This window comes from Myxocyprinus asiaticus, chromosome 3, assembly GCF_019703515.2.
Source record: "Myxocyprinus asiaticus isolate MX2 ecotype Aquarium Trade chromosome 3, UBuf_Myxa_2, whole genome shotgun sequence".
NCBI lineage: Eukaryota > Metazoa > Chordata > Actinopteri > Cypriniformes > Catostomidae > Myxocyprinus > Myxocyprinus asiaticus.
Window position 1 is genome coordinate 3,907,024 of NC_059346.1, and position 24,755 is coordinate 3,931,778.

General features: G+C 38.2%; 1 protein-coding gene across 1 annotated transcript in view; it reads right to left on the reverse strand.

Annotated features, from left to right (window-relative positions):
- Window positions 1-23,727: 23,727 nt before the first annotated feature.
- LOC127423502 (LIM/homeobox protein LMX-1.2-like) overlaps window positions 23,728-24,755 on the reverse strand; it is a 62,649-nt gene continuing 61,621 nt past the window's right edge. Inside the window, exon 8 of the mRNA XM_051667860.1 lies at window positions 23,728-24,683. Coding sequence (XP_051523820.1) covers window positions 24,526-24,683 — 158 coding nt within the window. The 3' untranslated portion in view covers window positions 23,728-24,525. The remainder of the gene's footprint in view (window positions 24,684-24,755) is intronic.

Sequence of the window (24,755 nt, forward strand, 5' to 3'; positions counted from 1 at the left end):
AATGACAGCTTATTTTAATAAAGTAAAAGTGACAGTAATTATTATATTGTTACTGATATTTCAAAATGAGTATTTGCTGAATATAAACAACTTGTGCTTGATTAAAATTTTGAATATCATTTTATTGAAAAACCCCCTTTGAAATGTATCAAATATGATACAACAGGCTTTTGAGGAATATCTCTCAATCACCATTACATTCCTTTCATGAAAACTCAGACATACTTTTTATAAGATATATTTAAAGTGTGAACTAATATTTCTGTGTATTTTCATATATGCAGTCTGCTCTGTCATTATAAAGATCTCATTATTTTACATTACAAGCTATTATGGTCATCTTACCATAAGTTCCTGAGATCAGCGAAAAATGTTTTACAATTTCCCTTTTTTAAATGTCAATATAGTGTTTGGTGCATAAAATACATATGATAAAAATTATTTACTGAAAAATGAATATTTTATTTATATTGTATTTGACTGTGATACATTTCAGTCCATATTTATAGAGCAAGAAGAGGAAGTTGTCATGGTCAAACTCTCAAATATTTGGTATCTCTGAAAAGCCCAGGGAGTCCTCTGATAATACCCCAAGATTTACCACTGTAGCAGATATGAGCTAAGAAAAAATTAAATAACAAATGTCCTACACAAAAATGAATTGCTGAGCCTCAGAAGGATAATGACCATTAAAGCCTAATGTATTAAACATGATACATAAAAAAAAAAAATAAAAAAAAAACATGCAGATTTTTTTTTTTTTTTTTTTTTACGATTTCATTTTATAGTTTGTCTAATGGTACTAAAAACAGTTTAATGTCAAAAAATTAGAATTTTTCTTACAATTCTTTCACATGTCAGGCTTTACATGGTTAAATTAACAGCAACAGTCATTTAACTTATGAGTTATGAGTCTGGAGAAATATATACATTTATATGTGAAAGTAACAGTGAAAGTGGAGATTTATAGTAAAACAGGACTTAAATATTGATCATTTTCTTACACACCTATCATATTGCTTCTGAAGACATTTATTATACCACTGGAGTCTTTTATGCTTTTATGCTGCCTTTATGTGCTTTTTGGAGCTTGAAATTTTGGTCACCATTCACTTGCATTGTATTGACCTACAGAGCTGAGATATTCTTCTAAAAATCTTAATTTATGTTCTGCTGAAGAAAGAAAGTCATACACATCTGGGATGGCATGAGAGTGAGTAAATGATGGAAGAATTACATTTTTGGGTGAACTATCCGTTTAAGCATTGTTTATGTTTGCTGACATTGCAGGGTACTCTAATGCTGCCTTCACATGCTGTCGGAATTATACTACTTCCCACTTCTGAAGTTGTGATTATGAGCATGGAATTTGTTGTCGGAAACATGGAGAACGCTAGGTTCATTCATGCATATTTCTTGGGGAACTCTTATTTTGACATCGTAATACATGCTAGCTAAGTGGCTGCGAATGGTTAATTCGCAACTTTGAGTAGGAAACCTGTATTTACCATAATTCTGATAGTTTGCTGCAAATTTGCCATGAACTCTCGATTTTTGTAAGGGTAAATACAAGGGAATCGTTTATTTTAACCAGTTAATTTGCATAAACTGTCCGAAAGAACTGATTAACTTAAATTATTTGGTTTTCCCAGCACTACATGAGAGAGGATGGTGTGTTCGATTACTCTTTTGGCTTCATTGCTGTGTTCAGTAAAAAATGGAACGAAAGCATGCACATCCAACGTCAAAAAGCTCAATGTGGGTGCTCAACCAAAAACAGAAGTCGTTTTAAAAAGAGAGAAAAGTCATTGGTTTATCGGCATACCATGTAAGGAAGTAATTCATTGCTGTGTTCACAATATCATGTGACAAATGTAGTGTTTAATGACGCTACAGTGCTACTTGTTGGAAAATGTAGCTCATAACTGGAAAAGTTACACTTTTGTGAAAATAGTTGAGCTACTGTCACGATACAGAAAAATGTAGTTAAGTTATTAGCATCACTAACTACTCTCCAACACTGGGATTACTTATTTTTTATTTTTGTCTCAAGTGTAGTGATGAGTTATATGTAGAACACTGGCATTGGTAAGCAACTAAACAAGATGTTTAAATGGTCATTACAGTACATGTAAGTGTTACTGACCCATGCAAAACTGCATCACTATGATGTTAGTTTTGTGGGTGGTTTCTAAGGCATTGCAATGGTATTCTTGGTGGTAGGATACCTCTGTACCATACTGTTTTACATTCACAAAGTCAAAGTCGGCACACGACTCTTCATTGCCGTGCAGTTCAAGCCCATTTTAAGATTTTTTCTCACCCTTATGGCATTTTTCACATTTCTTGTGAATGTTGTTGTGAAGGCAGAGTTGCCCTCAGGGTTTTAAGAGTGAGAGTGAACACTGGGGTAAAAGACAGCATAGAGGTTAAGGTTTGGGCTTGGGTTACACATTTGAGCAGTTTGACTGAAAAACTAAAGAATGGTGCTTGCTAAGGCAAGTATCATCAGAACATCTTAGCTAATACATAGCAACGCCCTGGCAACCACCCAAACACACCGAGTTTTGCACTGGCAAGTACCACTTCACATTTTTTGTCTGTATTTAATCAAATCAATAATCAAAAATTTCATGCACAGCTACATAGCAAAGCAATCAGTGCGTATCTCACTAACGCTATTCTATAAACTATGTCTAGAAAAATATGACACTCTAATTCTTTGTGTATTCAGCTTAATTAAAAATCAGATACATAAACAGGTTGTAAAAGTTATGATAGCTCCATATTGTTCTAAAACAAACAGCTCATAGGAAAAAAATCCCAACAGGCAGTTCGGTGTGCAATCTCTGATTATCGCTTTATGGACGGAAGGTCAACGCTTCCAACCGGAGTTTCATAACAAGCGGGCAAATAAATGGATAGATATTTCACAACACAGTTTACAGATCTGCGCTAAAGCTATGTAAACTACAGCAATGTGTGCCAAGCGCTCTTAGTTTGCTCAGTGTTATATTGAGCTGCAATGCGATTACTCACACATGGCTGGATCTGATAGCGAGCGAAAGCTGCATGAAAAAAAACATGACATCTAAACGTCTTCCAGGCAGCCAACTGTAGATTCTGTGCTTACACCGACATTAAAGAAATTAAGATATATAGGTATAAAATAGAGACCCAGACAATGTATTAAGGCACTATACCAATTTAAGACACGCTTCCAATGTGAAGGCTGTTCAAAATGGTAGGCAGCAACATTATGCTGCTTTCTAAGATGCCCCATTCTGGCTACATTTTAACGCATTATCGTATGTATCCATTGTGACGATGGAGAATCTGAACTGGAAAGATCCGTGTTTCCTTTTAATTTAAAAAAGTATAATTAAATTATAATGTATCACAAAAAAACTTCATTAATATTGCAAATGTTTTTTTGTTTTTTTTATACTTGATGTTGTCAATTGAACAAACCTGTCAGTAACAAAGTTTCACCTTATTCAGATCTTCCAGGATTTTGTCATCCAACTTCCTGTTTGTATCCATGATTTTCCTGGACAGCGAAATTACCCATTATGCTTAGCGTAATTGTAGAGAGCACTTCAATATGAAAACATCCAAATCCCGGACATTAAAGGGAATACCGACCAGGCTTTTTAAGGTCCAAAAAAGAGGACGTATGGTCACCTTCAGTGGCGATTTCTCAGGCCCTGCAAAGCCTTCTCTGCTGGTGTAACATGCCTAATAAATAAATATTTTTTCATCCTTTCATTCTCATTGACCTTTTTGCATATGTATTTTCAAACGCTTTCCTCTCCTAATTCATCTACAAATGAATAGCAAAAAAACACAAAAATGTATCCAATCAAAATGTATTCCTCGATGCTTACAAGCAAAGTGTGACAACTGTTTCACAAATTGCATGCCCGAAGCTGAAGCAGCGCGTGAGTCTGAGCTCCACCCCGTCAGGCCTTCAGAATTTCCACAGAATCCCTCAACACTGCGGTGAATAGGCATCTAAAGACAGATTGTCAGATTCATCAGCCAATCAGACTGATATATTTGTTCTTGTGGGTGTGGTCTTTAAGATATGTCCTGGTCGAGGCCTTCTAGCTGACCTTGAGTGACGCAATCACACTTTAATTGATGTACATAATTTGAAAGGGAAGCGCGTGAGATCTTGCTGACGAGTCGGCTGTCATCACTGCTGGTATTGCCGTTGAGAAAGAGATCCTTATGGATTTAAAACCTGATGTTCTGCATGATCGTGCGATTGATTAAACAGGAAAGGAGGGCTGATTTTCTCTCCAAGAAAATTGGTGAGTGCTTTTTGCATTGTTATTGCAACATCAGGAGTTTTCTAAGTGTAAATTAGGCTGCTTGAGAATTCAGTGTCGGATCAAGTTTTGAAAAGTAACCGTGTACTCTGACGAAACAAAATGTATTGCAAGCAAAATTTTAATCGCAAATATTTTTAGAGAGCTTTTTCTTGGAATTAGACCTCCCTGGTTCTGGCTTTCATGTATGGACATGTTTTTAAAATGTCAATTGGTATTATTAGTTGACTGCCACGTAATGTATGATACGTGGACATACGGCATCTTACTCATTGTGAAACTGTTTTCTTAATGGCATGAATCGTACTGAAGGCCTAGACTTAAAATGCATGGGCCACAGCTGGTCACCTTAGGTTCTCCTTAAAGGTGCAGTATGTAAGATTCAGAAACCCTTGTTATTAATGACACCTGTGGCCGTTAAGTGAACTGCAGCCTGTTGCTCGTGATCGCGCGCACACACTCCATAGGGACACGAGCGAGCATCCTCCAAAACAAAGAGACTGAATGTGATTCACCGGCATCATGATGACAGATGCGGTAGCATAATTAAAATTACACAGTTATGATTGTTTTACTACAAACTTTGAGACTGTATATTATATTTGACTCTCCAGTGCTGGAACAGGGCTAAAACAAAGTGTGGATATAGGTCTGACTATGCGAGACTCTAGTTTGAAGTAATCACTTTTCTTTGCATGATACATTGACTGCATTTATACGATAGCCTATGTCGTTAGCTAGCTAGCCAGCTTTATCAAAAGCTGTTAGCTAAATATGGTGGATGATGACAGTAGCTGTTTATAAAATAGACTGTACATTATAAACATGTTGACACAGTTCAGTATTGATGTGATTCCATCATAACTGTCATTCTGATATATCGATGCGCTATTGTTTTATAATAATAGAATGTATATATTTTCTGTATAACCAAGTTATGTTACACTAATGAATGGGTCTTTTTGCATTATCTTGAACATTGTCTAGCATTCATTTCATGTGTTATTGTAGTTTACCTTGCTGAATAATTACAGATGAACATTATGTCAGTTACTGTGAATCAGCATACCTGACTTTTAGTATAAAGAGAAGATCGTTGAAATTATTTTAAAGTTACGAAGCAAGGTAGCTTGCAATTCGTCAGCGTTAGCAGGCAAGATCAAGTTAGCTAAAATTACACAGATCAGTCCTTATGGCACTATATTTCACATGCTTTGCAGTTATGTAAGCTTACCTGTCCAATAAGAAGAATGCCAATTCAGGGTCGGTTCTGATCCCCAAAACCAAACGAAGGTCCCTCCAGGAATCAAATGTCCTGCTGATGTTCACTCTAGTTTTCACTTGACCACAATCATGTTCCCGCCTAGCCAGAAGGGATTCAGTAAATTCGTTTTTATTTATTTTTTGGCTTACTCGGAGTTTGTGTTGGAGTCGGTGTTGTGTTTGGTGCCGGCCGTTTGCTGGATTCCATCTCTAAGATAATGTTACCTTGTGTTGCAGACTATCTGTTGACACTGTTAAATAGCGGAAGCACTGAGGCAAGGCTCTCGGGAGTGCGCAAAACGTCACATCCTTTGGATTTTCCCGGCAAAAGTGACCCACTTCCTTTGCATGAAAATCATTCTACAGGCTTTAATAGGCAACCTAGGAAGTCCGGGACGGGCTCATTTTTTAAGTTGCATTACAAGCCGTTCACACATTGGCAAAATAAAGGCAAATATTACATGAAAAATGTTACATATTGCACCTTTAATAATCAGCAGAGTTGGGGAACGTACCCTCTGTGCAGTTTGTGCATTAAAAAGTGCCTTCTTTTCATAGTGACTGCTAAGAATGCGCCCTCTTTCTCTCATTGCCAGCGTGGTATAAGATAGGATCGTTGTATAGCTTTTAAAATGACAAACTGATGCGCTAGGTTTAAATGGTTTTCAGATTTTGTATTTATCAATATGACTGACGGCTTTGGGAATTATTGGTTAATGTTTAAAAAAGTTGGCAAATGATGCAAAATTTGGTTAATGCAATCTCTGCATATTTCATCTTGTGCAAATCTAAATGTTTCAGGCATTGGCAGGTTTTTAGGGGGCTTTCACTTTCTAGTAGATTTAGACCACCTGTAGCTGTTATAACATCACTGAAAAGCACAAATTCTTAAAGGTACACACAGTAATTTTTTCCTCATTAAAAAATTTTGACTCCTAAAGAAATTAATTATAATTTTGAAACATATGTATAAAATAATGACCAATGACATGAGATGAGGAATAGAGTCAATATCAGTAACCTTATAAAAGCTGATTTATTCTACACAGAGAGGGTCCCCTCATGGGGGCTGCCATGTTGAAATCACATGACGAGTCTGTGATGAGGAGGAGGGCGAGTCTGGGCTGTGAGGACACATGGCTGGCCCTGAATCGGGGCTAATCAGCCGGGAGGGGGATAATGACTAACCGGAGGCGCCAGTTCGAGAGAGAGGGAGATGCACGTGGACGCATTGCATGTGTGTTTGTTTATGGTTGTTTTATGTTGAGTTTTATCATTAAACTTTCCATTGACTGTTTAGCCAATTCCTGCCTCCACCTTGCCCATCTTTACCTCGTTACATTGGTGCCGAAACCCAGGAGGGAGGAGGGATGCACTGTCGCGGAGTCCTTGCTGCTGCCGTCCGCCAAAGGAACAGCCGTGGCCATCTGCCTGGGGATGGAGGGGTCGCTGCCGGACACCAAGAGCCGGAGGTACCGCTGCCGTTCCGCCAGGGGAAGAGCGAGCTGGCGTCTGCCAGAGGGAGGAGGAGCGGTTGAGGGCCCGGTGACACCGCGTCTGGGAGCCAGCGAGCAAGTTTTCTCCCTCTCTCCTCTCTCTCTCTCTCTCTCTCTCTCTCTCTCTGTCACTCCACCTCAATCTTTTCCTCTCCCCTTTCCCTCCCCTTGTCTCTCCCAGGGCTCCAAAAGCAGGGGAAAACCAACCGGCAGGGAAGGGAGGGAGGGGAGTGTGTCATGCCAGGGGTTTCCCCCTGAGGAAGAGGGCGGGGCCAGCCCGTGAGGACACACGGCCGGCCCTGAATTGGGCTAATCAGCCAGGAGGGGGATAAAGACTATCCGGAGGCGCCAGTTCGAGAGTGGGAGATGCACATGGCCGTGTTGCATGTGTGTCTGTGTTTGTTTTATGTTGAGTTTTATCATTAAATTTTACGTTGACTGTTTAGCCAGTTCCCGCCGCCTCCTTGCTCACCTCATTACAGAGTCATATACTATTCGCTTAATCTCAGTAACGACCCTGATATTGAAAACTTTCACCCTATGGATTAAATTAATTATGGCTGACTGTGACTAGTGAATTTCTACAATTGCATATGTAACTGAAAACTACTGATTTTGAAAGATGCTGCATCCAGGCCACTAGGTGTCACTGTAAAACCAAGATGGCATCAACAAAAATGTTACTGATAGCCCTTTTCTACCGACATGTTTCAGGTGCGGGTTCCTGGGCCGGCCCAAAAAGCTTGCTGGTCTCTATGCAAGAACCGATTACATCAGGGGCGGAGGGCGTGATAATGTTTTGTCACCAGGATAAGTTTTCCAAAACAACAACAGAAGCTACGTTCTGCAGCAAGGAGTACTTCATTCCTCTATAACAACAATAACAAACTGGACGAAACGAGCAATCTACTCACAAAATCTCCTTCTACGGAGATACGAGATAAATAGAGAGATCGCAAAAGAAAAAAAGAGTCTACAAGGAGATGATGCACGCTGGTGTTTTGTGTCCTCTGCAGCTGATCTCAGTAAGTTATTAGATTTGCCAACTTTTTGTTCAGTAAGGGGATTTTTGACCAGCTGGTCACTTAGTTAGGAAGATCGTTGCTATCTGTTAAGTAAACCGGTGGGATTCTCAATCAAGACATAAACATAATATATGCTATGGCAAAAATCCAAATATAACAATCTGCTATACCAATCTTAATAACGATTCCACGGTACAGTTTATAGTACTTAAGCAAGTTAAGCCCCATTAAAAAGTTCATTAAAAATAATGTAATTTCGTTACAATTCATTCAGTGTAATAATACTGGGTTGCATTTATCTTTATGTTTAAATATGTCCTCAAAAACAGAAGTAAAAGCTGTACACAAACACTGTGACACGCCATGTTTGTTTATGTTTGAGGTAGTCACGTAAAACTACCACGTAGCCACATAACCCGTGACGTCACAGTTCGGATTTCAAGTCAGTGGAAAAGCACGGCTGATTTATGATAGGCTCCAGATTGCCCCGGCCATGAACCAGCCAAGCACAGGCTTGGCACGAGAACCATTGCAATTTTGGTGGAAAAGGGCTATGAGTGCAACTTTAAAGAGCCTATTCTACTTGCCATCACCAGTTACGCTGTCTAGGGTATAAAAACAACTAAGCGGAAGTGTGGAGTATCTGAGAGGATGTCCTTGTCTGCTGCTTTCGACACAGTGATCCACCACATTCTTCTGTCCAGTCTCTCTGATCTGGGCATCACAGGAACTGCGGTTGGATGGTTTGAGTCATAACTCACAGGCAGATCCTTCAAGCTCACCTAGAGAGGAGAGGTGTCCAAGTCACACCAACTGATCACTGGTGTTCCTCAGGGATCAATGCTTGGATCCCTTCTCTTCTCGATCTACACTACATCACTGGGATGATAATTAAGGCACATGGCTTTTCCTACCAATGCCACACAGATAATGCGTAGCTCTACTTGTCGTTGCAGCATGATGGAATGTCAACTTCGGCTCAACCTTGCCGAGACAGAACTCCTTGTGATCCCAGCCAAACCGTCTGTTGTCCACAACCTCTCTATTCATCTTGGTTCAACTACGCTAACGCCAACAAGGAAAGCTCAGAATCTGGGAGTGGTGGTAGATGACCAGCTTAACTTCACTGCCAACATGTCATCAACCACCCGATCTTGCAGTTTCGTGCTTTACAACATCAGGAAAATCAGACCTTTCCTGTCTGAATATGCAACAAAGCTCCTCATCCAAGCACTGGTCTTTTCAAGACTGGACTACTGTAATACTCTGTTGGCCGGCCTCCCAGCTAGCATGATTAAACCACTGCAGATGGTCCAGAATGCAGCAGTGCATCTGATCTTCAATCAGCCAAAGATGACTCACGTCACCTCACTGGCTACCAATAGCTGCTCGCATCAAATTCAAGGCTTTGACTCTAGCCTTCAGGACAGCCAATGGAACAGCACCCTCTTAATTCAGTTCACTCCTCCAGGTCTTTGTCCCAACTATGTGGACAATGAACTAGCAGCACCTGGTGGTCCCATCACATAGAGGCACAAAGCCTATTTCACAATCATTCACTCTCTCTGTTCCTCTGTGGTGGAATGAGCTTCCAACCTCCACACGGTCTGCTGAAACCATCTCAACATTCAAGAACCAGCTGAAAACACATCTGTTCCACAAACACTTAACCAATCCACACTAAATGCACTTACTTATTATTTAACAATATATATTAAAAAAAAAAATCTTGTCTGTCTCTTTCTACTATGCTAGCTTCTATACTACTCCAGCCACTTTGAGAACTTGGCAGTGCGATACTGCAGATATTGTTGACTTCTGTACAGCAAAGTTCTTGCTATGTTCCTCATTTGTAAGTTACTTTGGATAAAAGCATCTGCTAAATGACTAAATGTAAATGTAATATAAATGTAAGTCTCTCATCTTAATGGCACCACCCTTGGAGAAGTGAGTAAAAAGAGGGGGGTCAATTTATCCCTTAATTATTTTGCTTTGTATTCAGTAGCAATTTATGTTGAACAAAAAATATCAACATACACAAAAAGCACAAAACCAAATTAGAGCCGCCATGTATTTGTTTAAGGAATGCACCACAGTGCGTGGAATTCAGTGTGACAGAGCAATTTGTAGTGAAATACACCAAATGCTCCAAAAGACAAACTGTCTTAAGATATTGATATTTATGTCAGGGGTGGTAAAGCGATCGTAAATAACCAAGTCAGAGTTAGGACAACACATCATAATTTGTTAAAGCAAGCCAGAAAAAAATCTGCGAGGAAACTTGAGGAAGGGCTATCATTGAATCTAACCCTAAAGCAAAAAGACAGTATATCTGCCCAAAGTGAGCTTGAAGAAATCATTTATTAACATGATTAACACACAGGGTATCAGACAGAACAAAAGTAAGATTTTTAAGAAAGTCAGACTTTGCAGAATTCATAGAAGACTTTCAGTGGATTCACTTTTAGCAATTGTTTGGGTTTCTCAGGTCACTGACAGACAGATTCCTACTCAGCTCCATGGGAAAGGTGGCTGTCGCTAGGAGCAACGTAAGGGCATGACTAGCTAGAGGCCTGAGTTAACCCACAGGGGTCATTGAGAAGGCGTGCGGCGCCTCCAGTCCCGACATCCAAGTCCGGCTTCAAACACATTAACCCCTCCCTGCATTCCAGAGACGTGTACCAGTAAGCTCCACGAGAGCAAAATGTGAACATCAAAACATGCTCCAATAGCAACTGACAATTTTTACAGATCAATTAGCAACTTTGGATATCTTGTGCCGATTAATTAATGTGTTGTCGGTTAGAAGGGGAAGGGAATTGAATAATATGCAGAGTATATCTTTTTTTGCATCAACACCAAAGTACAGATAGGCCAATATAGTGGCCAGGCCGATTAATTGGCCAATACTTGGCCATTTTGAGATGATCATTAGCTGATAACTGTGGCTTTTTGAACAATAAAGACAAGAGTTAGGAAACTTTTTCTATTTTCAAATACTGCTAGTGAATTTTGAGTAAATATTGTGTAAAATAAATCTTCATTTCAGAAATCTATTTTACATGTATGTATCTATCCACAACATTAAAACCACCTGCCTAATATTGTGTAGGTCCCCCTCGTGCCGCCAAAACAGCGCCAACCCGCATCTCAAAATAGCATTCGGAGATGATATTCTTCTCGCCACAATTGTACAGAGTGGTTATCTGAGTTACCGTAGACTTTGTCAGTTCAAACCAGTCTGGCCATTCTCTGTTGACCTCTCTCATCAACAAGGTGTTTCCATCCACAGAACTGCCGCTCACTAGATGTTTTTTATTTTTGGCACCATTCGGAGTAAATTCTAGAGACTGTTGTGTGTGCAAATCTCAGGAGATCAGCAGTTACAGAAATACTCAAACCAGCCCATCTGGCACCAACAATCATGCCACGGTCCAAATCACTGAGATGGTTGATGTGAACATTAACTGAAGCTCCTGACCCATATCTGCATGATTTTATACACTGCACTGCTGCCACACGATTGACTGACTAGATAATCGCATGGATGATTGTTGGTGCCAGATTATATCACACTAAAATCATGTTTACACGCATATTGTTTACGTTTTGTTGCTATACTTTTGGAGATTATTTTAACGTTTACAGATTGGCCCTATTCACGTCCATCGCAAGTGCCTCACTGTAACTTAGATTTGTGCTTTTTTTAAAGAAAAGGAGAGGGAAGTCAAAACTACTTTTTGTGGTAATCAATATTATGCCATAGGAGCTGTCGACTGAGCTTAACCCGGAATATTCCTTTATCGGGTAAGGTCATAAACGGTTTACGCATAAACCGATCAGCACATGTAAATTTTTGCCCCTTTACCTTGATTTTGCTGTGCTTGTAAGCACTTTTACTAAGTATTGTGTGTATGCCACTTTATGTTTCCATTTTAAAAGCAGAGAATAATCCGATGATTAAAACTGATATAAACATAGATGCTTTGTGTTGTCTGACACATTTTCGGAATACAGTGAAACGTGTTATCATGCTTGTGTAGCTAGAAGCGTTTGCGTTTACGTACGTGCATAATTGAGTTGCCTCTTGCTATGGTGTCTCTTGCTGTGTTGAGAAATTAAAATTAAATATTAGATGATTTCTCCTATTACCAGATGCTTTAAAGACAGTTAAACCTGACAAGGCCACAAAGTTGTGCGTTGTATTGTAGGTGCCTACAATACTATAATTCAATGACCCTTTAATTTATGTAACTTGCACAAAAAGAGACATAGTTTATGTGCAGAGTTTACAATAAACCATAAATCAATCATCTATGCTTATGCAGAAATATCACTGAGCTGCATAGGGTGAAAGTGTAGAGGATACTATAATATACTCTTCCCTCAACAAATAACCAATAATCTCACTTATACAAAGACTCTGGTGTCCCAGTGTTAGCATTTCCCGGCTACGAGGTTTAACTTTTAACACTTTGGTTGTCGTTCTCATTCCAAACTTAATTAAAAGATTAAGGGGGGGGGGGGGGGGTTGGTGAAGGACTGTGGACCTGAAATATTTTCTCAAATTGCTGTGAATTCTCACGTCTTAACTCTGTTACATTGAGAAGTGATGAAAATACAGAGTGAGACTGTTAGTTATCTAAAAATATTATGCCAAAATGGCATCTATGTTGATATCAATGTTCACATTTTGTTATTATTTATATTATTTGAATTGCAAATGACCAAAAATACTCAAAAGAAAATTGTCTGGACACATTACAGTAATATGCATTTGGGAGGAAGATGTAATGTTTAATAGTCACAACGCTTCAATATCTTTCTGCAAAGCATAATTAAGTTTTCTTCCCATTTATTTTGGGTTGAAATGTTTTTGTGTGAGATTCACCAAATGTCATAATTTAAATTCATTTACTCATATAAAAAAAAAAAAAGAAAGAAAGTGTTTGGTGTTCTGTGCCGTTATGTGTCAATAATGTTAACTGCATATAATACATCAAATTGAATTGTTCATATGAGAAAATGAACACAATCTGTATGTAAACGGCATCGATTTTAGAAATGTTATGAAAATCTGACAATCCCTAATATCAACTCTTTATCTTTTTGCAATAAGCTATGTCTCATGGGAATGGATATATGAGTGTGTTTGATTAAAGCAGCAAATGTCGTTTGGTCTAACCCGATGAAAGGGTGTTTGGGGTCAAAGAGGTCAAGACTCTCACTATTAGCATGTCACTTGCCCTCGGGACTGTTAGCGTTTCTCCTGCTACAGTTTGTTCACTGAAATCCACCAAACCAGCACAGAGTCCTCTGCCTCATAATCACACATAAACACACCTTAATGGATAGGTTATGATGTATGGACACTATTGAGGAGGAGAAACAGATCTATGGGTGTAATAGTAGAGCCTAGCCCTTCATTATGATTAATTACATTGAATATCTCAATTAAATTTATGTAAGGTCATTGACATTGTCAGTGATATTTTGGTATATAAATTGCCTGGGGCGGATTTAGGTGATTCTAACCAGTCGGACTTAATAAATCTATATTGTTAATCTCATCTTAAAAGTCATAAAATATTGAAAACCTTTTAAACAGACAGTGCTCACCCATAAAATATGCCAGCTATATGTTTAGTCTTAAAATGTTATTTTTTTATTATTTATTTATACAGACAGACAGATAGATAGATAGATAGATAGATAGATAGACAGACATACAGATGATAGATAGATAGACAGACAGACAGACAGATGATAGATAGACAGACAGACAGACAGACATAGAGATAGATAGATAGACAGACAGACAGACAGATGATAGATAGATAGACAAACAGACAGACAGATGATAGATAGACAGACAGACAGACAGACATAGAGATAGACAGATAGACAGATAGATAGATAGACAGACAGACAGACAGACGATAGATAGATAGATAGATAGATAGATAGATAGATTGATAGATGATAGGAAAATAAGAATGACAGACAGACCGACGATAGATAGTGTAAGAGTTTTAACTTTTCTAACATAAAAGTTCTGTGTACATAATATATAAATATTGCTTAAATATTTTATACTTTTAAATATACACATATTGATATTTTATGTAAATGAGAGTATTTTGTTTGGTTCTGTTCACATATTTTTTCACTTGTTTTAAAGGTGCACTCAGTAATTCTAATCCAATACACTTTTTGTCAAATTCTGCAAATATCTCCTCACAGTCTGCTAGCGGTCCCTTCTGTGGGTGGGCTGAAAAAAAATCTAGTATTTGTACACAGCCCTGGCTCTGTAAACGGGACAAAAACAAAGTGGAACAGACCAATCCTCACAACACTACTCCAGCCAATCAGCAACAGGGGGTGGTTCTTGCACGTGCACAGGATGGGGGGTGGGGGCAGAGCGAGAGGGAAATTCATTAGAAGAGCGAAGGCAAATCTGGCTGATGCGAACTTTCTAAACTCCAAGGAGGACAAATGGCTGAGAAACAGACCAAAAGGATTATAATAAGTCGAGGGCCAGGAGCCGCGTCAACATCGATGAGGCTTTTCAGTGGTGGAGAGACCTCCAAGAGGTAAAAGGAATGAATTTGCATGCATTTATTTGGGGTGCGGAACTTCCAAAGGAGCACTGAAGGGAGAGGTGCGTTTGTTTTGGCAGTTGAGTTTGAATATCAACCGTGTTTCTCAGGAATCACTGAGTGCACCTTTAAGCATATACGTACATCACTGTATTATTCGATTTCTTATTTTCAAACAGCCAGTGAATTTATTTGGAACAGCCAATGGGCCATCAGCATGAGTATCAAAACTCAGAGGTCAAAAAGATTAAGCTAGTATGTGCTAACCATCCTTCAGCTGTCATTTATTTTTCACGCCCAGACACCTCCCACAGTTCAACAGGAGGGGAGTGAGGCTCAGAGGTGAGGAGAACTATGGCAGTAATTCAACTGAAGTGAGAAAGACAACTAAACCGCTCAGAGGGTTTGCTGGATAAGCTCCCAGTCATTCTCTAAGATTGACAGATGTGGCTCAGCCAATCAGAGCTCGCCCTGTCGTAGTGATGTCAGCAGATTTGCCCTCAGGGGTCTCATGCCAGGGCGACCTTTCCATGATAGATGGCCACGCATCTTCGCACCTGTGATGTCAGATGACTTAAACGATAAGACGTGAAATACACTACAGTGTTCCAGACAAAACCTTCCCACTTAGCATGACCGGGTCACTCGCTGAGCACTGGGTTGTTCCCCACCTGCAGCTTAAAGCATCTGTGTTCTCATGGTTATGTACTTATAAATGGAAGAATGAAAAAAAAAGGAGAGAATATTCCCACACCTGTAAGTCCCCAAACATACTCGATGCATGGACATGTACACGAGCGCTTCTAGCTATACAAGCTCAATTTTATGCATGGTTACATTCCAAAATAAATGCTGTCAGACCACGATTCATATCGCAAGCTGAATACAAGAATAATAACACATCCAGTTACTTGGCTGATGCGTGAACCACTAGAAATATGTGATTAGAAATCTGCCATCTTTGTTCATGTGCACTCCGAGCAGTCCTCCTTGGAAGTTCATTCCCAGGAGCTTGGAAGTTGTAGATACTTGGGAATGTGCGTTCAAGTGATTTTGGTCAAGAAAATTGGATGCATTGGGCAATTTCGTACAGTATTTCTGTCTTTTACTCGCTGACAAGCATGTGAAGCTTTTTATCACTTCTGCAATGAAATAAAAGCAATGTGTGCATTTGGTGTGTAATTGATGATGGATATGTGTACTTTATCATTACCATGGTGTCACAGATAATGAGTGTGTTTACAAGCATACTCTTACACCGATTATGCTTAAAAAGCCGACAACGTCATGCAAAAGCCTTGAACTGCATTTTTTTATCTGGGTAATTTCATAAAAGGTTTAAGCATGAACCAATTAGCACACTTGGAATTTTGCCCTTTACCGCAATTTTGTGTTGTGTGTAAACATCTTTAACACCATTCAGGTTTATCCAATAGGCACATGCATGTTGCTTCAAAAAAAAGGTCTTTTGTCAGCATGCATGGCTACTGTACCTGTGTATGGTCATCAGGGTGATGCCTCCCCAATAATAAAACAAGCAAGTACACCCCCCCCCCCCCCCCCCAATATTTAAATCATGATCAGTGGAAACATGTAAATTCTTCACACTGTAAACCCCCAATGTTCAAGCCAAATCTATGCCCTTGATGGTCAAGGAAAACTAAACTGTTAGGTTTTTTTTTCCAAAATCCCTTAACAAAGAACAAACTATTATATGTAACTCCTCCTAAGTCTTTTAATCTACATCTGCCACATTTGGTACAGACCATCAGGCTGTTCTGACTTGGTGTGCTATATCTTTTCTAATTGATCAGACTTAGGTTTTTACCAGCAGGCGGTCAAAAATCTCAAAAATCCTATCCACAGTTTTCTTGAGTAACCACTGGTAGGCGCCATGATGATTCTCATTGCCTGTTTTGTATTTCTGGTCTCGAGATGCCAAGTAAAAACTGCCAAAAGGAGCGATCCAGAGAAAAACAACAACCATTTAAGTGTTACTTGGTGTAAAAATGAATTTCAGGCTCAACTTGTGCCATTGTTGGCTGTCATAACAACTCAGAATAATAATGATAACAACGTAACTTATCTCGGACCATCGCTTCATGTCATCTACACACTAAGGTGAGGCACTGTCTATAAAAAAAATCTCGACTCATTATTACATTACCCGCAAAGAATATATGACGATGCGAGTGAAAACATTGGAGACCGGAAATTGAAAACAGTCGAATCATGGAACACTTCTGCGTTCAGGAAAAAGGTGGATACAATTATACTGACGGAATGTTCAAATGGGTCAAAACTATTCAAACTCCAACTGTCAAAAAGTTCAAAAATTCTAAAATAAACAAATCAGTCTTCCTAGCAAGTCAGTCCACTGGTGGTCGTCTTTGGAACGCTCCCGGGAAGCTATTTCCAGTCATGACAATGCAGCTCCTATCTTCTTGAAATCGGGAAAGACCGAAATCTTCAAAATGACTGGTCAAGAATACAATCTAAAAAAAATTTTCAAATCAGAAGTAGAATCTGACAACACTGGCATCATAAATTGTGCTTCTTTTCCTCCGATTACGAAAAAAAAAAAAAATTCCCAGCTTGTATAGCTAATGCGCATGCGCGTTCTCGAGTTGATAGGCCTTTTTCACACTTCTGCGATTCTCGCTTCCAGGGATGGCCCTCGCAGGGTAAACTTACTTCTGGTACCAACAACAGCCACTGAAACGTGAGCAAGATCTGTTGAAATCAAAGTCTTCATACAAATTAAATAGCGTGTAAATGTTTGATCTGACTTTATACTTTGTTGACAACTCTACAGAGGTCTAATTAACATTCTGACAACTTTAAGGAAAGCATAATGCGGCTGAATGCCAGATATTCAAGCTGTTACTGGTCTTAGACTACACCGGTAAGAAATAATTATCTATAATAATAAGATAATAAATTCTCATCGTTATTCTCCATGTCTGTTTGGGTCGGCTCGGCATTATTGCAAGTAAAACAGCACGTGTGCAGAGAAAATCATCGGCAGCCAGCTCCGCTCTCTCACACACCTGTGCAGCTCCAGAATGAGAAATCACGTCTGATCGCTCGCACCATGGACACTTTTATAAACAGAGACTCTTCTGTCATCTCTCTGTCTGATATTTTATCACATTCACATGCTCCTGACATCATCATAAAACTGAGTGTAATAAAGTTAATGTTTGTCATTGCCTTTAAATTGTTTAACTTGGGTCAAACATTTTGGGTAGCCTTCCACAAGCTTCTCACAATAAGTTGCTGGAATTTTGGCCCATTCCTCCAGACAGAACTGAGTCAGGTTTGTAGGCCTCCTTGCTCGGACACGCTTTTTCAGTTCTGCCCACAAATTTTCAGATTAAGGTCAGGGCTTTGTGATGGCCACTCCAATGCCTTGACTTTATTGTCCTTAAGCCATTTTGCAACAACTTTGGAGGTATGCTTGGGGTCATTGTCCATTTGAAGACCCATTTGCGACCAAGCTTTAACTTCCTGGCTGATGTCTTGAGATGTTGCTTCAATATATCCACATAATTTTCCTTCCTCATGATGCCATCTATTTTGTGAAGTGCACCAGTCCCTCCTGCAGCATAGCACCCCCACAACATGATGCTGCCACCCCCATGCTTTAATGGTTGGGATGGTGTTCTTTGGCTTGCAAGCCTCACCCTTTTTCCTCTAACATAACGATGGTCATTATGGCCAAACAGTTAAAAAAAAAATTCATTTGACCAGAGGACATTTCTCCAAAAAGTAAGATCTTTGTCCCCATGTGCACTTGCAGACTGTAGTCTGGTGTTTTATGGCAGTTTTGGAGCAGTGGATTCTTCCTTGCTGAGCAGCCTTTCAGGTTATGTCGATATTTGTCTCGTTTTACTGTGGATATAGATACTTGTCTACCTGTTTCCTCCAGCATCTTCACAAGGTGCTTTGCTGTTGTTCTGGGATTGATTTGCACTTTTCGCTCTAAACTACGTTCATCTCTAGAAGACAGAATGCGTCTCCTTCCTGAGCGGTATGATGGCTGCGTGGTCCCATGGAGTTTATACTTGCGTACTGTTGTTTGTACAGATGAATGTGGTACCTTCAGGCATTTGGAAATTGCTCCCAAGGATTAACCAAACTTGTGGAGGTCCACAATTTATTTTCTGAGATCTTGGCTGATTTCTTTTGATTTTCCCATGATGTCAAGCAAAGAGGCACTGAGTTTGAGGGTAGGCCTTAAAATACATCCACAAGTACACCTCCAATTCAGTACACCTCCTATCAGAAGCTAATTAGCTAATAGTCTAAAGGCTTGACATCATTTTCTGGAATTTTTCAAGCTGCTTAAAGGCACAGTTAACTTACTGTATGTAAACTTCTGACCCACTGGAATTGTGATAAATTCAATTAAAAGTGAAACAATCTGTCTGTAAACAATTGTTGGAAAAATTACTCGTGTCATGCACAAAGTAGATGTCCTAAACAACTAGCCAAAACTATAGTTAGCTAATATTAAATCTGTGGAGTGGTTCAAAAATGAGTTTTAATTACTTCAGCCTAAGTGTATGTAAATACAAGATTCAATGAGACAGTAAATTTTATTTGTATTTTTGCATCTGTGTTGGGAGTATATAAAGCTTTTTAAAATTAATTTCTCGTGATACGGTGACGCAAGGATTCTCATTTATGCTATTGAGAACCACACCAGCGCTGCATCTCTAAACTCTAAAGACACTGTAGCCTGAGTAGCCGAATCACTTGGGAAAAGATGATAAAACATTTCTGTGTACATTATATTGTGACTCGTTGGAAAGCAGACCATACAGAAGAGGTAAGAAGCATTATTCAAGGCAACTTGATACTAAAGTAATAGCCGCAAAGCAGTTGCGGAAGTAGCTTTACCCTGCGGTGACATAGTTTCTGATTAATGTGAAAAAGGCTCTTTTACCTGTAAGGCGGGACTTCCTTTCTACATCCGTTGACCGTCGTTGGGCGTTCCAATTTCTCCCATTCATTTTAATAGAAGTGGCACATCTTTGCTAAATAGTCTCTGAACAAGCCCACACAAGGCCATATCTGACTATTTATCTGATGGTCTGTCTTTCTATCTTGACTTGGCTTTTTCAAGTCTTGACAAAACTTCACCTACCTAGTTTTTTTATTTGTTATATCTGACAGTTATTTTTTATTAAAAAAACACCTTGACTAACATTATTAGTAAACAGGAAAATATATAATAATAATAATAATAATAATAATAATAATAAAAATAAATTATGAAAAGACACTGGAACACTGCCAAAATCGGGAATCTTCACATTCACAACTCACAATCTGGCCTGTTTATGACCTGCAGAGTTTTGCTGTGTTCTGTGAGGCGTAAAGCACATTGACATCTGCCTTGTACTGTAACTTCCAGCTGAATGCATGTAAAGCTCGGCGTGAATGTGTACACTCTTTGTTTAAAGGGCTAAAAACAAGGCAGTCTGTAAATTATAGTCCGTTAGTCAGTGACATGCTTGTTTGCCTTAAACCAAGCGTTACAAATTGGGTTATTCCCGTCATGCTGGGACAAAAACAATGAAAAAGATATTGCTTTGGCAAATATTGCCTTATATAATTTGCAGTAATTAAACACAAAGATAAAAGTGGTGCGTCATTGTAATGCTGGTAACATTTGCCCACTGAGAACTCTTATCAAAACAGCTTGTTACGCTGTCATTTATGCACTGTAAAAAATCCTGTTATTTATAAAATAAAATAAAATAAATAAATAAATAAAAAATGGCAGCTGTGGTTGCCAGAATAATGATGTAAAAAATACAGTAAAAACGTAAACAACTTTACAGAACAACCTGTAAAAACAAAAAGTTCTGTTAAGTTTACTGTAAAAAAATAAATAAAATAAATAAACATCATAAACTTGATATTAACCTTTCTGAAACTGTAAAAATCTGCTTTTTACTTTATAAGGTATTATTAATCACTGTTAAAATTACAGAAGTGCACATGATGACATGAAGTTCATCAATAGAGGCTCTTCCAGGAGCAATGACCAATAAACATGTAGAGACAGCACTCAGTGTCACTCACACAAACACTAAACACCATCAGGGTAACATATGTGAAATTTAAATAATGCAGTAAACGAACTAAACTACATTAAATATAAAACAGAACACCCCAAAGTACATAACTGATATTAGAAATAAGAAGAAACATAACTATTCCCATAAAATATAATTAAATATGATGTGTCATGTAGGGAAATGTGGGAACGCCCGATTGTTGTTTTTACTGTAATTTTAACAATAATTTACTGTAAAATGTACATGTACTCTCTTGTTAAACATAATGTACATTTTTACCATTAATTATACAGGAAAATAATACTTTTTACATCTAAAATATTTTATTTTTACATCATTTTATTGTAAAAACTACTGCATTGTCTTAAAATATATTACCATTTTTTACTGTATATTTTATAGTTAATACTCATTAATCAAATAAAAAAATTTCTGTAGCATTTTTACAGTCTTTTACCGTTAAATTACAGAATTTTGTTTACAGTGTGCGCACAATAAAAATTAAAATATACTGTAAATCAGAAGACTGGTTGATTCGGGGGGCCCTGGTAGCTCAGCAAGTAAAGACGCTGACTATCACCACTGGAGCCGCAAGTTCGAATCCAAGGCGTGCTGAGTGACTCCAGTCAGGCTTCCTAAGCAACCAATTGGCCCGGTTGCTAGGGTGGGTAGAGTCACGTTGGGGTAACCTCCTCGTGGTTGCTATAATGTGGTTCTCGCTCTCGGTGGGGCGCGTGGTGAGTTGTGCATGGATCCTGCGGAGAATAGCGTGAGCCTCCACATGCGCTAGGTCTCCATGGTAACGCGCTCAACAAGCCACGTGATAAGATCCGCGGATTGACAGTCGCAGAAGCGGAGGCAACTGAGATTCGTCCTCCACCACCACGACTTAAAGCAAATTGGGCATTCCCAACTGGGGAGAAAAAGGGGAGAAAATCCCCCCCAAAAAAGAAGAAGCTTGGTTGATTCCATCATTCTCAAACTAATTGTAATTCTGCCTCTGTTTTCTGTGTCAAAATCATCATCCAAATTGTTCAGAAATGTGGGGGTATTTTTAGATAATTGTCTTTATTTTGAATAGGTCCTGTTAGTAGCTATTATGCATATTATAACATTTGTTTATGCTGACTTGCGATGTGACTACATATGTTTCTGCATATTAAGCTGGGATACTGCCTAAAGCCATATCGGTTTGAAACGACATGAGGGTGATTAAATTATGACAGAATTTTCATTTTTACATGAACTTTCCCTTTAAGACAGAAAAATCCCAAAGGTCCTATGCAGTCCCCTCTCTGTACCAGACCTCTTAAAGCTTCAAAAATGAACAACCATGGGGGGGCTCTCAGGGGTCAGAGGTCACCAGTGTTGTTTATTAAAGTCTCTTTGTAACGTGGATCCCTTGAGACGTGTAAACCTGCTAAAGCTTGTATGAACAGATTCTGGTTTATTAACAAACAGGCATTAGATCAAAAATCAAGACCACCCTTAATGTGATGGTTCACCCAAAAATTAACATTCTGTCATCATTTACTCACCTTGATGTTGTTCAAAACCCATGTGAATTTCTTGAACTATCTATTTAGGTGGTGCTATAGAGTTTGGCAGCAACAGAGAGACCAAAAGTAATTCATTTTCAATGAGAGTTGGCGAGTTCAAGTGACATCCAATTTGTGCAACGATGCAACAATGTTGTGACATTTAACTTCATGCAGATTAGCAGAGACACAATGCAATGACAAATAGGTGTGTCATAAAGTGAGTTTGACTCATACATTGATAATCGTTCATTTTGTTTGTGATATGATGCATTATACACTGCTGAAAAGGACAATCCTGTTATGCAGTCTCTTTTAACCCTGTCACTTATTAAAAACAAATATTTTTTTAAATCAATATGCTTGTATTATATTTTCAGAATTTACAGTTTTTTCATAAAGGGTATGCCATACTTTCAGAAGTATGTTGTGGTCAAACTCAGGCACTTAAACTGTATGCATTAGACCTTGATTATTTACACAATTATTTTCACTTTAAATAACAGCGTTAATTTTGATAATATCATAGCAGTTTATGTAATTTTATCAAATAGGATGGAATGTTTTCGACTGAGACAAACCAGCTAATACCACAAAACATCACAAACTTAATCAAATCCATTGCTAATACTTACTGATGATGTTTGCACTGTTGTTTTCCCACTAAAATTATGTCACTTCCTGAAGGATGATGTCATAACAGAACTGGCTTTTGTTAAAGGGGTAGTACAAAAGACTAGCAGGATTGAAAATGATTTTGAAGACATGCCTTACACATTGATTACCAATTAAAACAATATTCCGTAGAAAACATGTTTTGTTTGAAACCTTTTGATTAAAAAAAAATTAATAATGAAGAAACACATGCAATATTATATATTAATTATATAAATTATTGAAAATGAAAATGTTCAACCCAATGTTCACTTCACTAAAATTGTCATAAAAGAAAACTAACTTATGCGATTTATATCCTTATTTGTATTTTTTATTTAATATTTAATCCAATATATTATTATTCCAAAGCTTTTCCACCCCAAAATGTACATTTTTAGTGGCATGAAAAAAAATATTCAAATTAGAATGACATCTAATTTTACATTTTAAAACTGGCAATATAACATTTTTAAGTATGTGTGAATGCCTTATTTCTGTCTGAAAATAAAGAATATACAAATATATTCCATTGCTTAAATACACATTCCTTCTCTTAATTTTTCATTGATTAATTTTCACACATTTGATGTAAAAATTTATTTTTACTTCACTTGCTTAAAATTAAATGTACAATATTTGTAATTTAAATTTCTATTACTCAAAAAAAAGTTTTTTTTTAAAAAAAAGTCCATTTTTTTTTTCATTTCTTTATTTTTAGTTCCAACAAACTTTGGTAATTTTAGCAAATTTGACCATAAAACTGCATCCTCTACAATGTCCAAGAATGCAAATGACAAATAAATAGCACAGCGAAATAAACATACACAGCTTTTTAAACATCTACAGTAATAATACTACACTCTCTTTTTACAGGGACGCACATAAAGATGCTTATGATACTCACTATAACACAATTTGTTTTAAATAAAGCTTTGTAGGTTTACTTGGCAAATGTACGTAATAAATAGCTAGTCGTCTTTATAAACACACAGCTGTTTCGGCTTGACATCGACTGTATGTTTCCCCCCGAAGCATTTGAAAAAGTTCCACATTCATGTCCATTTTGTCCTTTGATTGGATATTTTTGTCATCTGTAGTTAGAAAAAAACATGTAGTGTTTGCACACAACACAAAATCTTCACCTTGGAATGAACATTTTTCAAGAGAGGCCGTTGGACTATTGAGTGTCTAAACTTGTCTGGTTCTGCTGTTAATGTACTTTGCCTGCACTAAAAAAAACTGTTTAAATGTCTATATCCACTTTTTTTTTTTTTCTGAAACCTAGATGAAAACATGTTCATTGTGGCACATACATTTGGCTAGCACAGCTTTGAGACTCAAGACCTCCTACAGCACTAATCCAAGTTCTGGTTTCGTTTTTAGCACAAGTGGTTTTGTTTTTTTGTCCTTTGAGTCTCTAGTTGGACTCTAGCGGAGGTGTGTTGGTTGGTGTACATGACACTGGCGTTGCAGGCCTGGGCTTGGCCGCTCAGAAGTTTTCGTGGGTGTGTAGTCTCGGTTTCAGGAGGCAAAGTATGAGTTCTGCATCGAATACAGGCGGTCGATGGGGTTTCCGATGCGAGGCTGAAGGGAGCCGGCTTCCGCCACCGCCATGAAGCAGTCGCTCAAGCTGGTCAGAGACGTGTCGCTGTCAATGTCGTGGAAAATCGAGTCATTTCCTACAGAGGAACAAAAGTGAACCCAATGAGGTTGAGGTACTGGAAACATAATAGTTTTTACTTCTTTTTAAG